This window comes from Opisthorchis viverrini (assembly GCF_000715545.1).
Source record: "Opisthorchis viverrini unplaced genomic scaffold opera_v5_15, whole genome shotgun sequence".
NCBI classification, from domain to species: domain Eukaryota; kingdom Metazoa; phylum Platyhelminthes; class Trematoda; order Opisthorchiida; family Opisthorchiidae; genus Opisthorchis; species Opisthorchis viverrini.
The window spans coordinates 2,160,403-2,175,668 of NW_008751671.1; the positions used below are offsets into that span (position 1 = coordinate 2,160,403).

Here is a 15,266-nt window from a genome sequence, read left to right on the forward strand (position 1 = left end):
TCGAGTGGCGGAGGTCGGATTCGAACCACGGACCTTCCGGTCAGTAAATTCGCGCTCTAACCACTTGGGCCACCTCGCCCCAGCGAGATACAGGGCACGGCCGTTTCCCGTAGCAACAGTCTTCTCCATCTCCCGAGCTTTCGATGTCCACCAGAACTCTGGGTCTTTCCTTAGACTCTTCGCTATTTGGCATTTGAGAAATCTGCGTGTGCCGTTTTGCTCGTTGCTTGCTAGTATGGGAGCGAGATGGCTGAGTAGTTGGAGCGCGAATTTCCATGGTCCGAACCCGACCCCTGTCTCTCGACTCCCCTTGTCTAGGCTTGGACAACCTAGCAGTATCCCAGCCCTCGTGCCTCCTTCGGGTGGCATGGTAGCTAGGCACTGAAAGGGTGTTACAGCTCGTATCGGGAATACCAGACAGACAGCACTGAACGCCGATAGCATAACTACCCTGACATTTTGTCATGCTCCGTCCACGTGCTTACTACGGAGAGTTCTTGGGCTGGCTCAAACCGACAATGCTGACCTATGGTAGTATCATGATTAACCTTTGTGTTCACATTGTCGCTTCGTATCACCATGCTTTCGCCTTCACTCTCAGCTTGTGTATATCTACTCTTAAACAAGTAAAGCGCTATTCAATTTTGTTCTCGCGCTCAATCAGGATCGTTATTCCATTCGTAACAATTTACTTGTCTAAGAATACAAGTGTTTCGACACAGATCCAAATTCTGCAGACGCAACAACGCGTTGGAATCACTGGTTCCGAACCTTCCAGAAGTTTCTGGCCACTGTCGAATCACCTAATCTAAATAAACTCGAAAGTTTGATCAATTTTGTGGATGCACCTGTATACGTTTACATCGCTGACTGTCCAGATTACAAATCCGTTATCAGTACACTTGAAAAATTGTACGTTCGTCCTAAGAATATAATTTATGCTCGTCACCTTCTACAAACTTGCAAAGACACCAGTGAAGGTGTTGACCAGTTTGTTGAGAGGCTTAAATCCTAGGCCAGAAATTGTTATTATATTGTTATAGTGTTCGCCACTAACCACCAAATCTTAAGTGTGCGCGATGCTCTGATCAATGGGCTTCAATCTACTACCATCAGAGAAAGACTCCTGGCTCAAAATGAACTCACTTTCGATGAAGCACATGAATTGGCTAGGTCACCAGAATTGGCTCACAAACATGTCACACTCGAATAACCAGCCGAAATCATGTTCTGCGGCTGCAGCACTTTTACCGACATCTACGGTTACCCCTTCACACTCAATCCCCCTAATTCCACACACAATTTATCGTCAATCAATTATTTTGGGGGTCTTTCTAGGCCTCCACGATCCAAATGCCCTGTAAGAGAAGCAGTTTGTAAATAATGTGGCGAAACAGGTCGTTTTCAGCGTGTTTGTCGATCCAAGTCTCAAAAATCACTCAAAATGCACGATGGATGCTGCCTTATCTTCCATGTTGACTGCTGCAGCCCTGAACAGCTTATTCTGCCTGGTGACCAGCATAAAAGTAAACGGAATATCGCTTTGGGCCCTCGTAGGCCCTCATAGTTTGAGCACTTATATCTATCTTCAAATAGTTCATACACATGGCTAGAAGATAAATGCTGACGATTCTGTGATTACCATGGCATCTTCCTCTCTGACGTGTTCAACAAGCGGCTACTGCTACGCATCCATCGATTACAGTTAGCACGTTACGGTGCCAACGTGCTGCTGGGCCACGGCTTCCTTCGTCTACATAACAAAGTTGAAATCACATTCGGTCCATTCACCTTCTGCGATCTAAATGCTGCTACGGTTGAATCACGCATTCTTTTTGCTAGCCTTTCACCCGATTACAAGCCTATCGCTCCGAAATCACGGCGTTATGACCCTGACGTTGAACAGATCATCCGCTCTGAAGTTAACCGACTATTGGATAAAGGTATAATTGAACCTTCGAAATCTCCCGAAAGGGCTCAAGTAATGGTCACGAATAACTTAAACCACAAAAGATGCATGGTAGTGGACTACAGTCAAATCATTAATCGCGGCACAGACCTAGAGGCTTATCCGTTACCGCGGAAGGATAAAACGATTGAAGAAATTTCCCGCCATGCTGTCTTAAGCACCTTGGACCAACATCAAGTTCCGATCAGTGAGGAAGACAAGCCGTATACGACTTTTGAAGCATGCAGAAAATTGTTTCAGTTTCATCGTATTCCTTTCGGTGTTGTCAACGGAGTAGCATGCTTCCAGCGTACTACTGACCATATACTCATGTCTGGAACCTAAACTTACATTGAAAACGACACTGTTTGTGGGACTACCCAAAGTGAGCATGACCAGAGCCACGAATCTTTTTAGGAATATTTTTTAATAAAAAAATATGATGCAAGAGGAGCATCGTAGCGGCCAAACGAATACGCCTCCTGGGCTACGAAGTCTCTGGAGGAAGTATCAAACCAGATCCTGAACGAATGAGCCCTATTCGTCAACTCCCTCATCCACGTGAGACTAAATCCCGACAACAGGTTGTTGGCATGTCTGCTTATCACATCAATATGCTTGTCAGAAATAAGACTTTCCCCCTACCAGAGCGTGCACAACAGTCCTTCGAAAATATAAAGGAGTTAGGTAACGCTATGGTTGTGACAGTCGCCCACAACGCACCCTTGGTTGTCGAGACGGGTGTCTCAGACATACCAGTGCTGCATCTATGACTTAGAAGGGCCGGTCGGTGGTCTTCCTTTCTAGAGCACTGACACCGATCAAAAATACTCAATCTACTATTGAGAAAGAGGCGTACACCATTGTTGAATCTATCCGTAAATGGAAGCATTAACTCTTCGGGAATCACTTTAGGCTTATTATTATCCATCAAAACACAATTTCCCAAACCACCACCCCCGTACACTCACCAAAGCGACTCAGCCATTCGAACTAATTAGCGTCGATTTTAAAGAATCCCTGCCTTCTGTTACTCGAAACCGATATCTCCTCAATATTGTTGAAGAGTTTTCTCGTTTTCCGGTTGCCTTTCCCTGCACAAATACATGTGCATCTACCGTTATTAAATGTCTATAAGTTATTCATTTTGTTTGATATACCCGCATATGTACCTTTGGATCACGGCTCCACGTCTCTACATGACAGAGGAGTTTGCACCAGCCGAAAAATTGCTTGTAATCCCCAGGCCAACGGACAAGTCGAACACCTTAACGGGACACTCTGGAAGACAGTCCGGCTCAGATTCATGATAAAGGCCTCCAAATGTGTCACTTGGAACCGGCTCTGTCAGATGCCCTCCACGCTACTCTACGGCATCTTATTTGCATCTGCAAGAATGCCACTTTACATGAACGAATGTTTCGGTTTGAACGTCGTTCATCCTGTGGTTTGTCTATACCAGCTTGGTTAATTACTCCAGGACCTGTTTTACTGAAAAGATTTGACCGTACCTCAAAGTATGAACAATTCGTTCAGTAAGTCGAACTTAAAAATTGCAATCCACATTACGCCCCTGTTCGTTTTCCCGGCGGAAAAGAAGGCACTGTATCCGTCCGCCATCTCGTTTCTTGTGGTGATCGCACACATGTCCACTAGTTCACGCGTATCTTATGCAGTGAAGGTAATGTCGTTCATAAACCCTCTCTCTCTCTGACTTGCACGCGCTCACGCTCAATAGCACTGTAGGTAATACCGACCTCATGCCCGGGTGATATACCCGCATTCCCAAATACACATGGCCCCGGTATTTCTGATTTAGCCGGGCTCCATCAGCGTAGGCGACCCTACATTTTGAAAAGCCGGGAAGCCTGGCCACACTTAACACTACACCTTAGTAGATTTTTGCAATCATTCATTCAGTACCTGTTTCCGAGTTGCCCCTCTCTGCACACAATCCAACGACCCGGGTGTATGTCACGTCTATTCTTTGTGATCACATCGTGGTTTCGTATTAACCACGCTTCACTGTCAGCTTATGTCTATTCCTACACAAGTAAAGCGCCACTCATTCTACGTTATTCACTCTTGTTCTCGCGCTCAATCAGGATCGATACTTTATTCGTAACATGTGGTTCTTCGAAGATGCTGGATTGGCATGTTTTTGGCTGACTCGCTAGGGCCTGAAGGAAAGCGAACTGTCAAGCGTGCACGCATTATGACGTAATCGTAATCAAGCTGTGTGCCCCAGAAGATACCGTAATCTTGAATTCTGGTTCTCCACCGGTGGCTGATGGCCACATGATCCAATGGGTCCACAGTTGATTTGCGGTTGGTGGCTGCCATGTTGCGTCATGTTCGTATTGGCCAGAAGCAGTTTATGATCAGCGCACAACTGAACATTTACATCGCCCGCAAGGATCGCAATGTCGACGCTTCTTTATTGACGAATAAACCCGAATGGGCCGAGATTGAAAGTTCCCTCCGCAGCATCAGAATTGCAGTCCCGGTTACAGCGTACGCCGACACTACAAACAGACACCGCTTTTTACGCTGAGGCATTGACCTTGGTTGAGCTGGATAACCGGACGGCGTAAAGACGATTGTTCACTGGGACCCAATCCAACAAAGTGCGTTCAGCTCTGGGGCTGAGAGTAAATCCCCGCCATATATTCCACGAATCGTCGCTTCTGGATCACCGAACACACGGGAGACGTGAAGCTGGGATGGTCGTTGGCGTTTTAAAATGCATAACCACGCTTGGGTTTTGTATGTGTTTCAGATACACAGCATAAATGAATTTTGAGGGAGTATATGGTTTCATTGAGCATTGCCTGTTTGTAATAAGTTATTCATTTTGTTTGATATACCCGCATATGTACCTTTGGATCACGGCTCCACGTCTCTACATGACAGAGGAGTTTGCACCAGCCGAAAAATTGCTTGTAATCCCCAGGCCAACGGACAAGTCGAACACCTTAACGGGACACTCTGGAAGACAGTCCGGCTCAGATTCATGATAAAGGCCTCCAAATGTGTCACTTGGAACCGGCTCTGTCAGATGCCCTCCACGCTACTCTACGGCATCTTATTTGCATCTGCAAGAATGCCACTTTACATGAACGAATGTTTCGGTTTGAACGTCGTTCATCCTGTGGTTTGTCTATACCAGCTTGGTTAATTACTCCAGGACCTGTTTTACTGAAAAGATTTGACCGTACCTCAAAGTATGAACAATTCGTTCAGTAAGTCGAACTTAAAAATTGCAATCCACATTACGCCCCTGTTCGTTTTCCCGGCGGAAAAGAAGGCACTGTATCCGTCCGCCATCTCGTTTCTTGTGGTGATCGCACACATGTCCACTAGTTCACGCGTATCTTATGCAGTGAAGGTAATGTCGTTCATAAACCCTCTCTCTCTCTGACTTGCACGCGCTCACGCTCAATAGCACTGTAGGTAATACCGACCTCATGCCCGGGTGATATACCCGCATTCCCAAATACACATGGCCCCGGTATTTCTGATTTAGCCGGGCTCCATCAGCGTAGGCGACCCTACATTTTGAAAAGCCGGGAAGCCTGGCCACACTTAACACTACACCTTAGTAGATTTTTGCAATCATTCATTCAGTACCTGTTTCCGAGTTGCCCCTCTCTGCACACAATCCAACGACCCGGGTGTATGTCACGTCTATTCTTTGTGATCACATCGTGGTTTCGTATTAACCACGCTTCACTGTCAGCTTATGTCTATTCCTACACAAGTAAAGCGCCACTCATTCTACGTTATTCACTCTTGTTCTCGCGCTCAATCAGGATCGATACTTTATTCGTAACATGTGGTTCTTCGAAGATGCTGGATTGGCATGTTTTTGGCTGACTCGCTAGGGCCTGAAGGAAAGCGAACTGTCAAGCGTGCACGCATTATGACGTAATCGTAATCAAGCTGTGTGCCCCAGAAGATACCGTAATCTTGAATTCTGGTTCTCCACCGGTGGCTGATGGCCACATGATCCAATGGGTCCACAGTTGATTTGCGGTTGGTGGCTGCCATGTTGCGTCATGTTCGTATTGGCCAGAAGCAGTTTATGATCAGCGCACAACTGAACATTTACATCGCCCGCAAGGATCGCAATGTCGACGCTTCTTTATTGACGAATAAACCCGAATGGGCCGAGATTGAAAGTTCCCTCCGCAGCATCAGAATTGCAGTCCCGGTTACAGCGTACGCCGACACTACAAACAGACACCGCTTTTTACGCTGAGGCATTGACCTTGGTTGAGCTGGATAACCGGACGGCGTAAAGACGATTGTTCACTGGGACCCAATCCAACAAAGTGCGTTCAGCTCTGGGGCTGAGAGTAAATCCCCGCCATATATTCCACGAATCGTCGCTTCTGGATCACCGAACACACGGGAGACGTGAAGCTGGGATGGTCGTTGGCGTTTTAAAATGCATAACCACGCTTGGGTTTTGTATGTGTTTCAGATACACAGCATAAATGAATTTTGAGGGAGTATATGGTTTCATTGAGCATTGCCTGTTTGTAGATTTGACATAGAGGTAAGACGTATAAAGCTCCTATGTATGGGGAAGGATCTCGTAGATCCAGAAGGGTGTTATTTTGTTTAGTGTGAATAGACGGCGGGGTGCATAAAGTACATTGGTCAGGTAACTCCATCAAATAACCCAGCATGGTCTGGTCGGGTGGTGAGAGGGGGTTGGAAGGAACATCGGTGAACAAAGGACTGTGCGGAGAAATGATAAGTCCTGGTTGCCCGGACCGAAAAACGAGGTTTAGTTGAGGCACGCTACCTTGAGCCTCCGACTCGAAAGTCTAACCCACAAGACAGCGGGTAGTAGAGCATTCTTTCGAGTCCCTTCCCGGACCCGAAGACTCAATAGTCTGACCTCCTCTGTTGCACGGGCTTGGCTTAACCTGAGAGCGCTTGGAGATACATTACTGCCTCCTTTCTAATGCAGGTACGCACAACGGGTGCCTTCTGTGCAGCACCGGACTCTACTTCTGAAAGTACTTCGACTGTATCCAATAACGCACCGGCGGCCACTGCCTACTATTGAATGGTCGGTGTGAGGCTTTTAGGGCAGACATTTCTACTTCATCCTTCTTTGGAGGAAGGCAGCATCGCCACTTTAATCATTATCATCACCGACAGCACTTCACAAGTACTCAACGCTGAGCATCATTTGTCTCCAGCCGGCATAAATTTTCAAACACAAACATGTATGCCGTGTGGTTTGGAGACCAACAACCGCAAACCCGCCGTGGAATAAGTTTGACCATGCGACAATCAGCTACAGATGGAGATGCAAGTTTGGTGCCCTTCTAGATTACACCACTGAACTCCGAGCACAGAACTGTGCAGGTACATGGGACCACCCACTGTAATGTGCCGACGGATGTCAAATTGCGCACCATCGTTAATCACAATCTCTTTTGTCTACTTTCAGAAGCGGCGGCTGTAATGATGGTAGAAAATGAAGACATCCCTGAATACCGGACAGAGGAGATTGATCGCCCACCTCAGTAACCAACACAGTTTGTATGTTTATATGCTTGTACCCCTGTTCCCCGTTGTTGACTCTCTCTCCTCAATCCCCACGTGTTCGGAGGCTCGGAGAATAAACTGTTGAACCTGCGCTCTTGTGCTTCTATGTGGACAGTTGGCGAGAGTTACCAACTTGCTGATACGTCCAACTAATACGTCGCATTCTCCTTTTCAGCCCACCCAGCTGCTATTCTCAGAACATCCACACAGTGACTTTGGATACTTTTATACACGCAGACATATTACACCACCTCCCCTCTGTTGGGCGTAATCCCATACGGATCCCACTTACCGCTCGCAGTTAGGCGCAACTACATCAGAGAAGTCTACTCCCCCCCCCCAAGAAACAGGTCAGAAAATCAGTAACCCCCCCACAAAACTGGCCAAACTTCTTGGACGTTTGTTGGTCCAGCCTCAGGTTCAAATCTGATTGGTCGAAAGTCTAGACTCAACAACCAATCATAACCCAGTATTAGCCGAACGTCGGCTAACGGCGCCGCATCCAGAAGGCATCGGAATTTCCAGAGGCTTGTCACCGTTTACCCTGTATATATTACGTGCCGTGCAAGTGTTTTTAACAGTTTAGTGCGTTAACAAGTGCAACTTCGGCGGTTGTTTTGACGTGAACACTAGCTTCGAGACCAAGCTGAGGACAGTATCGTCACTACATTCTAGAACACGGTGATTGATGCAGAGCCGTTCAGTTTCTCACCTTTGAAGTGTCTGTGTAGCTCCTAGTTCAGCTGGCTGGGAAGCGCTCAGAACTCGACCACAGACTCAGACCACAGAGGTAATAATGAAAGATGAAATGAGCAATGCCTACAGCTTTGAAACAGCTTGCATAAAGTCCCCCGCACACCTCAGCGAACACGGATTCACGGATTGATACACGGGATCGAGGCTTTTGCCCAAGTTTCCCGAGTCGGTTTTGTTCTTGTCGGTCATTGGCTATCCTTCACCTGAAAGGCTCAATTGAAAAAAGGGTGTAGCACTGCTCCCAGCGCGGGCAGTATACATTCTAGCGCGAGGATTCGCATAAATAAATGTCTAATAGCGCTTTAAACTGGGTTCTAGAAGGAGCGTGGACAACCATCGGAGGAAGGTCATGAAACGCAGCTACTACCCTAAATGAGAAAAATTGTCTAATGAATATGTGCGCTCTGAGCTTGAAAACTTTCTTACTATGTCCCAGCCGTGTGTTTGCTGGGTCAACGGTGAAAAAACTGTTTGCCAAGCTTTGTTCAAACGGAGCATAAGTAAGCGTTAGGTCCCCTCGGAGGCGACGATACTCCGGGGGAGAGATCAAGTATCGCGAGACGCGTTTCGTAGTCCACGGATTTGAGGCCGGCAACCATTCTCGTAGCGGCCCGCTGGACACTCCTAATGAGGGTGACGTCTTTTGTACGTCCTGAGTAGACAACTTGGTTGGCGTACTCCGGGAGCGGTCCGACGTAGGCCCCATAGAGTATTTGGAAGTCCATGCGAGTAATACGGGAGAAGGTGCGTCGGATCATCCGTAAAATGGCGAATGCCTTTTGGGCCGATTTCTCATGGTGCAGTGAGAAGGACAAGTTTGAGGAGACCCAAATGCCCAAATCCTTTTTAACATCTATCCTCGTGATTTTTTCTGGTTCGTTTTCACCATGCATGACAAAGGCATTCGCTGAGTCCCCTCTAAATGATATATGGACGCACTTTTCGTCATTCAGGGGGAGGTGCCAGTCCAACGACCACTGCTTGGCAGCGTCTACATCCATTTGGAGGGCACTGGCATTGGAACTCCAGGATTTCAAGTCGTCCGCAAAAAGTATACATGGACTCGCAAGAATGTCTGGGAGGTCGTTGACGTAGATCAGAAACGGGAGTGGTGCCAAGACGGAACCCTGCGGAACCCCAATGGAGACCGGCGCTGGAACAGAGTAGGTCGAGCCTCTTCTCATTCGGAATGATCTGTCTGATAGGAACGCCTTGATCAGGCGAAGGATTTTCCCTGGAATCTCGTAACACTCGGGTTTGTGGGGCAGCAGGACGTGTTGGACCCTACCAAATGCTTTTGAGATCGATTTCGTCGCGCGAATGACGAAACACGAGGTGTAAATTATTTGAGAGTGTGGACGATATTTTCCTCAGGATCCTTGGATGGACCTCGTCGGGCCCCAACGCACAGAATAGGTTGATCTTTCGTAAGAGTTGACGGATGTCCCCCACCGTGAAGACCAAGTCGGTTAGAGGCAGTTCGTAGTTTCGCCTTGACAAGAGTGGATGTGACGAAGACACTGGGGCTGAGTATAGACACGCATAGTGTTCTCTGTAAACCTCAGATACCACTGCTGTGTCATTCGTCGGTCTTCCGTTCCTGTCCCTCATGGAGAACGCGAATGGCTTCTTTCTGCGGTGATGTCTCATGTATTTGAACAATACGTTTTTGTTTTTTCGAGCGAGGTCCAGGATGTTGGCTTGTTTTCGTATGTTCCACTGGCGGATTTTTGACTTACAGCGGTTCCGCATTTTAGGAAATGCCAGCGCATCCCTTGCGGTTACCTTTTTGAAAAAGAGTTGGGACCTTTTTTCCAGAAGTCGCCGAATCCTTTTTAGCAGCCTCCAGTTCATCCGAGTGCGTGCTGTTTTTTTGGGACCAATATCGCATCAGCCTTCCTGCTTTGGGGGACGGAGTTGTTCCCCGTGGGCGAAAATTTCGACCGTTGCTGCTTGTAACTCTTTCAGCGCCGCATTTGTGGTGACTAGATTTGCTGTTGATCAAAGATTTGCGGCAAGCATTTGCCTTCCTGGATTCTTGGGTGTTTTGACGCGGTTTGACCGGAAAAGTGTGTCAGTGAGTCCCTGGGTGCTGGGTGGCCCTACCAAAAAGTGATACTTCTGGTGGCGCTCCCAAGAAGCTCGTTTTCGTCGAGGACTGCACCTGGAAGCCAGCAGTTTTCCAATCTGGCGAATCTTACGTGGCTTGTTTGGCTGCAGTCGCTCTTCTTTCGTGTGTGCGTGGACACCCGCTCCTTGGCGATCAGCGTGGCGAACTGGATGTACGAGGGAGTATCCGGATGACTGTAGTCATGTATATGGCTTCGGCTGTCGGGGTCCTGGGCGACGGTTGTGTCCACAAGCAGAGAGACCGCTTTTGACAGGGTAGAGATGGAGACTAACTTCGCTGCTTGTCCTCGTACATCTGACTCAGTACAGTTCAGAAGCTGTGGCTTTGTTGAGGAGTGCATGACAGTGCCTGCGTTGTCTCTTACAGAGATAAGCGTTGATAGCTCCACGTAATTTGGGCGCTGCTTGCATGTGAGGTTTGCCTCCTCCAGGGCGTCCCTGCCTTTGGTGGGCGAGAGGCCTGTGGTGGTCGAATAGAAACTGCTGTCCTGAGACGCAGCTGGTTTCGTCGGCCTGTTTTCACGAGCACAGGGGGATATGACCATAATCGGCTTGTTCATGAGTTTGGGGTCGTCTGGTTTGGTGCCCAGCGGAAGCCTGGGGCAGACGAACGGGTCAGGAGAGCTAGCTAGTCATCTTACCTGGTCGTCCATTAAACTCGTGCAGTTGAAGTGCCGCCAGGCCTTTCGGGTGTGGCACTGCATACCGCGTTTGACGTTGGACGGGCAGCTATTTCGCTCACATCTGGTGTGGTTTATCAATGGCTGCAGAGGGCAATCGGTATAGCTTGATGTCATATTTAGGACTAGATGCAAAATAGGAAGTGTGCGCAAAATATCATGGGTATCTCACGAATGTTTTGTTGTAGTAATAAAATTCAACAACTACCCGTGTTTACTCTGTGAATAGATTGAACTATGAAAAATTCTTTCACAAATTTGCATGAGGGTAAAACGAAACCGATTTCGATTAACAGCCCTGACTGCAGATATGAAGAATATATCGGCGGCAAGCGAATATAATTTTGGGTGACTATCCTCCGTGCAATGCGTAAGGAATAGACCCAGGATTAACGGAGAGCGCCGGTGGATCACAGATGTCAGAAAATGGGGGCAGCTGCTCAAGCGAAAATCAACTGCACCCTGTTTACCCGGTCTGATCCAGGTGCTAGCGAAACTATCTCTCCCAGAAGGATGGGATTTCAGGTCGCCAACAGGAACGCTGTTTTGAATGATAGACTGAACGTTTTAAAAAACAGTTCGGCAGGCCCCAACAGACAAAGGAATTGCAGCGTGCAAGTGCACCACTTCAGTGCAAGGAAGCACGTGGCCCCGACTGCTTGCATCCTACACTCTTCAAAGTAGAAGTCCATTGATGTCAAAATGGCGACAATCCCAACTCAGCTATTCCGCAACCTGCTCCTAAGTATGACACCGCTACCGTCTTCCTCCCCTAAGCGGTTGCCAGACCCCGAATCCCCATCATCTTTCTCCCCATAACCTATCCCTCAATAAAGAGGCTGCTCGAAGTGAGAAGACCCAGCTCCCAACCGCCTCACTTATCGAGGCCGGCAAAGACGGTACCGCAGGCAATCTCGGATTGTTCAGTAGTTCTAACCGACATCCTTGCCTCCGCAACCTCACAACACTCTTCTCTCACATCCACCAGGAGTATTTCAGGTCCTGAAAGACTTGGAAAATCTCAGAACATGTTCACACAAGATGGAAAATGAATGTCTTCCCTGCGATCAATACAGTCGACTGCGTGTCTCCTCAATCTTGATGAAGCATGCAATCCTATCAGCTTAGAAAAAGCGTCTATCCTAATTGACAAGATTGCGTCAGAGATATGTCAGCGCATTGGATGTCGGCATCAGGTCCCAATATTCAACGCACCTGATCGAATTCCACTTGAGCATTCCAAAACTGCTATCCTAAATGCATGCGGCGTGCTGAATGCCATGTGCATAGCTCGGCGGCTCCGAAAGCTGAAACCATCTACGTGTCGCTCAATAATAATGCAATTCCGGGATGAAAAGGATGCCATGCGTCTGCTGACATCCCAGACTCTTCTCTCCTCCACCAAAAATTCCAAACCATAAAAATCAAAGTTTCCCGTACTTGAATGCAAAGACAGCTTACAAAAAATCTACCTCAACCTTTTGCCCAACCAACCGCCAGTATTTGCTTTGACGCTCCCAAGGTACCCTAAGCTCTGAGTGCTCTGTGATTACTCCAAGCACTGAACCTACACCAAACTATTCAGTAGTGCCTGGCTTCGTTGCATTCCAAGCCCCGAGTCCTCCATTGTTCCTGCAAATGGACTTTCTGCTTCACCATCCGTGAAAACTGCAGACGGCCCCATCAGCCCAGTAGAACTCCCTCCCAGTGTTGGAACGACTGATGCGGTACGTCTCCCAGCCAGAACAATGACTACACCAGTTGCTGATAGCACACGTTCTCGTCATAGGCCATATGACCTGTTGTCTCTTGGTGTTCCACCTCCCCAAAATACGCCATCGGGCTCGAGCATTTATTGTTAAGGCCGCGATACATAACGCACCATAAACTGCACCTCCGAAAACATGACCCTCCACATACTGTCATACCCAAACATGTTGAACAATCAACTACCAGTACGTACATCGGCACCCCTTATGCGCTCATGGCTCTGTGATTGCACCAAGCACTGGGCTCATATACATGGATTTCCTGCTCCACCGTCCGTGAAACCTGCACATACCCCCACCACTCCAGTGGAACTCTCTCCCGGTACTGAAATGACTGACGGGCCACGTCTCCCAGCCAGAGCAGTGAGCCTACCAGACTTTTGCAGCACTCGTTTTTGTCATAGACCCCCTTACCTGCTGTCTCTCCGCGCTAAAACTCCGCCAGAATACGCCCTCGGAGTCAAATATTTATTGTCAAGGCCGCGATGTTTTAGATACCCTCCACTACACCTTCGAGAATCTGTCCCTGGTTCTTATCAAGATAACTGGACTTTGCTCCGGTTTCCCTATAGTACATGACAAATACACCAAACCACACGTTCCGCGAACTCGGTGAAACCCCACATTCGCACATACCGGCAGCCAACTCAAGGCCTTATGTGTCACCACCATCCTGCTGACCCAATTCTGCCCCAAATATAGACCATTTTCGGACGCGACCTATCTCCCAACAACCACCGCCACTTTCTGCACCATATCACTCTCCACACCTCCAGCCGACGCGAATGACTTCATGCCCCCAATCTTCTCCAAACCCCCAAACTCTTCCAACTGCGCACCAGCCTTCAACAGATATACCCTACCCCATAATCAACCTTATGCTCTGCCTTCTGCCATGGATTCAAGCCTAACTCAGCCATCACTCACCCCTGTATCCACAGTGGTGAATACGCCTCGACCTATTCCGAACACTTGCCTAATCAACTCTCCTTCACGTGCCCTTACCTCCCTACCAATTTCCACCGAACTCCACCGTAAACGAAGTTACTAACTTCCTAATCAGTATGGTGTGCCCCCCCAATAGACCTACCATTGATGCTGTTTAACGCTCACCCACTGCTACAAAATGTCCGTACTCTCCTTGCGATTTTCGCCGTTGCGCAACCAACTGATTTGTGTGACCGAAACATGGCTCTCAGTTAAAACCCCAGACACGGTAGTCTCAAGCCCTGGTTATATTATTCACCGCTCCAACAGGAGAGATTCAAGTGGTGGAGGCCGTGCCATCTACTCCAAATCGGAGCTTTATGCAACCCCTATTGTTGTTTCCAGACTAGAAGGGATTCCAGAAGCTATATAGATCTTCATAGAGCAGACCAGTCGACGCGTACTAGTAGGCTATGCCTATCTACCACCGCTCCCCCCGCTCCCATAACTGACCTGCCCCGTATTATTTCCACCCTTTCTCAATCGTATAAATTCACGCTGGGTGACGTCAACCTACCGGATATCTCCTGGCCTACCATTTTGTCCCTACTCGCTACGCCTCGCTGCTTACGCAACTTAGTGTAGATGGTTGGTCCCAGCTTGTACGCAGCCTCAATCGAGGACAACATACCTTAGACTTAATATCTTCAAATGAGAGTCATCTGGCTACGACTGCAGTTGGTCCATCCTTCGTTGGTGGCGATCATTGCGTCGTTTCGAGCAGCGTAATCGGGTTTAACGGAAGTGTTTCCCCGAGTCTTCCATTCTTTCTTTTCCGGACTCCGGATATTTTACTGGCTTTTCATCTTTGCTGGCCTCCCAGGACCGGAACGATTTCTTTCTCTCGTCAGAAGCAAAGCATTTGTGTTGTCTTCTACCAGAAATTATTGACCTCTCTCCACGTTGCTTCTCCCTTAAAGACATTTTACCTGGTATCTCTCGGCATGATAAGTCATTGAAAGCCTAGGACAATAAATACACCGAGCCAGCAGAGAACACAGTAAATCTCGGGATTTCTCATTAATACTCTTCATCAAATAGCTCTCAACTAACCAAGAGTCCTAACGGATATCCCTTAAATGCTGGGATGAGAGCACCGCCCTCAGGGTCCCTTTTAGCTGTAAGTTTCTCGGCTGCCTATCTCGTGGGCGCCGCACCCCAAACTGCAACCAAGTCATTTTTCTTTGCTCCACCGACGATAGTTTTATCACTGGTCCTGTCAATATAGCCGACCACTTGAACGCTTACTTTGCGAACTGCTACTTGACTTGTCCTGCCAAGTTCAACCCAGAAATCTCTTCTCTTTCACATCTCTACAACAGTAACCGCCCGTCTCTTAGCATCGTGATCATCTCCCTACTTGATGTATCGGCCCTTCTTCAGCCCCTCAAAGACTCCGCCGTGCCGGGGGGCGACGGCATGCTATCA

General features: G+C 48.1%; 1 protein-coding gene across 1 annotated transcript in view; it reads right to left on the reverse strand.

Moving 5' to 3' along the window:
• The window catches only part of T265_01417 (hypothetical protein), a gene marked incomplete at both ends in the record, with an annotated part of 23,729 nt that extends 14,273 nt beyond the window's left edge, over window positions 1-9,456 (reverse strand). The window contains one exon of the mRNA XM_009165443.1: window positions 8,835-9,456. Within this exon, the coding sequence (XP_009163707.1) occupies window positions 8,835-9,456 (622 nt within the window). The remainder of the gene's footprint in view (window positions 1-8,834) is intronic.
• Window positions 9,457-15,266: the final 5,810 nt, after the last annotated feature.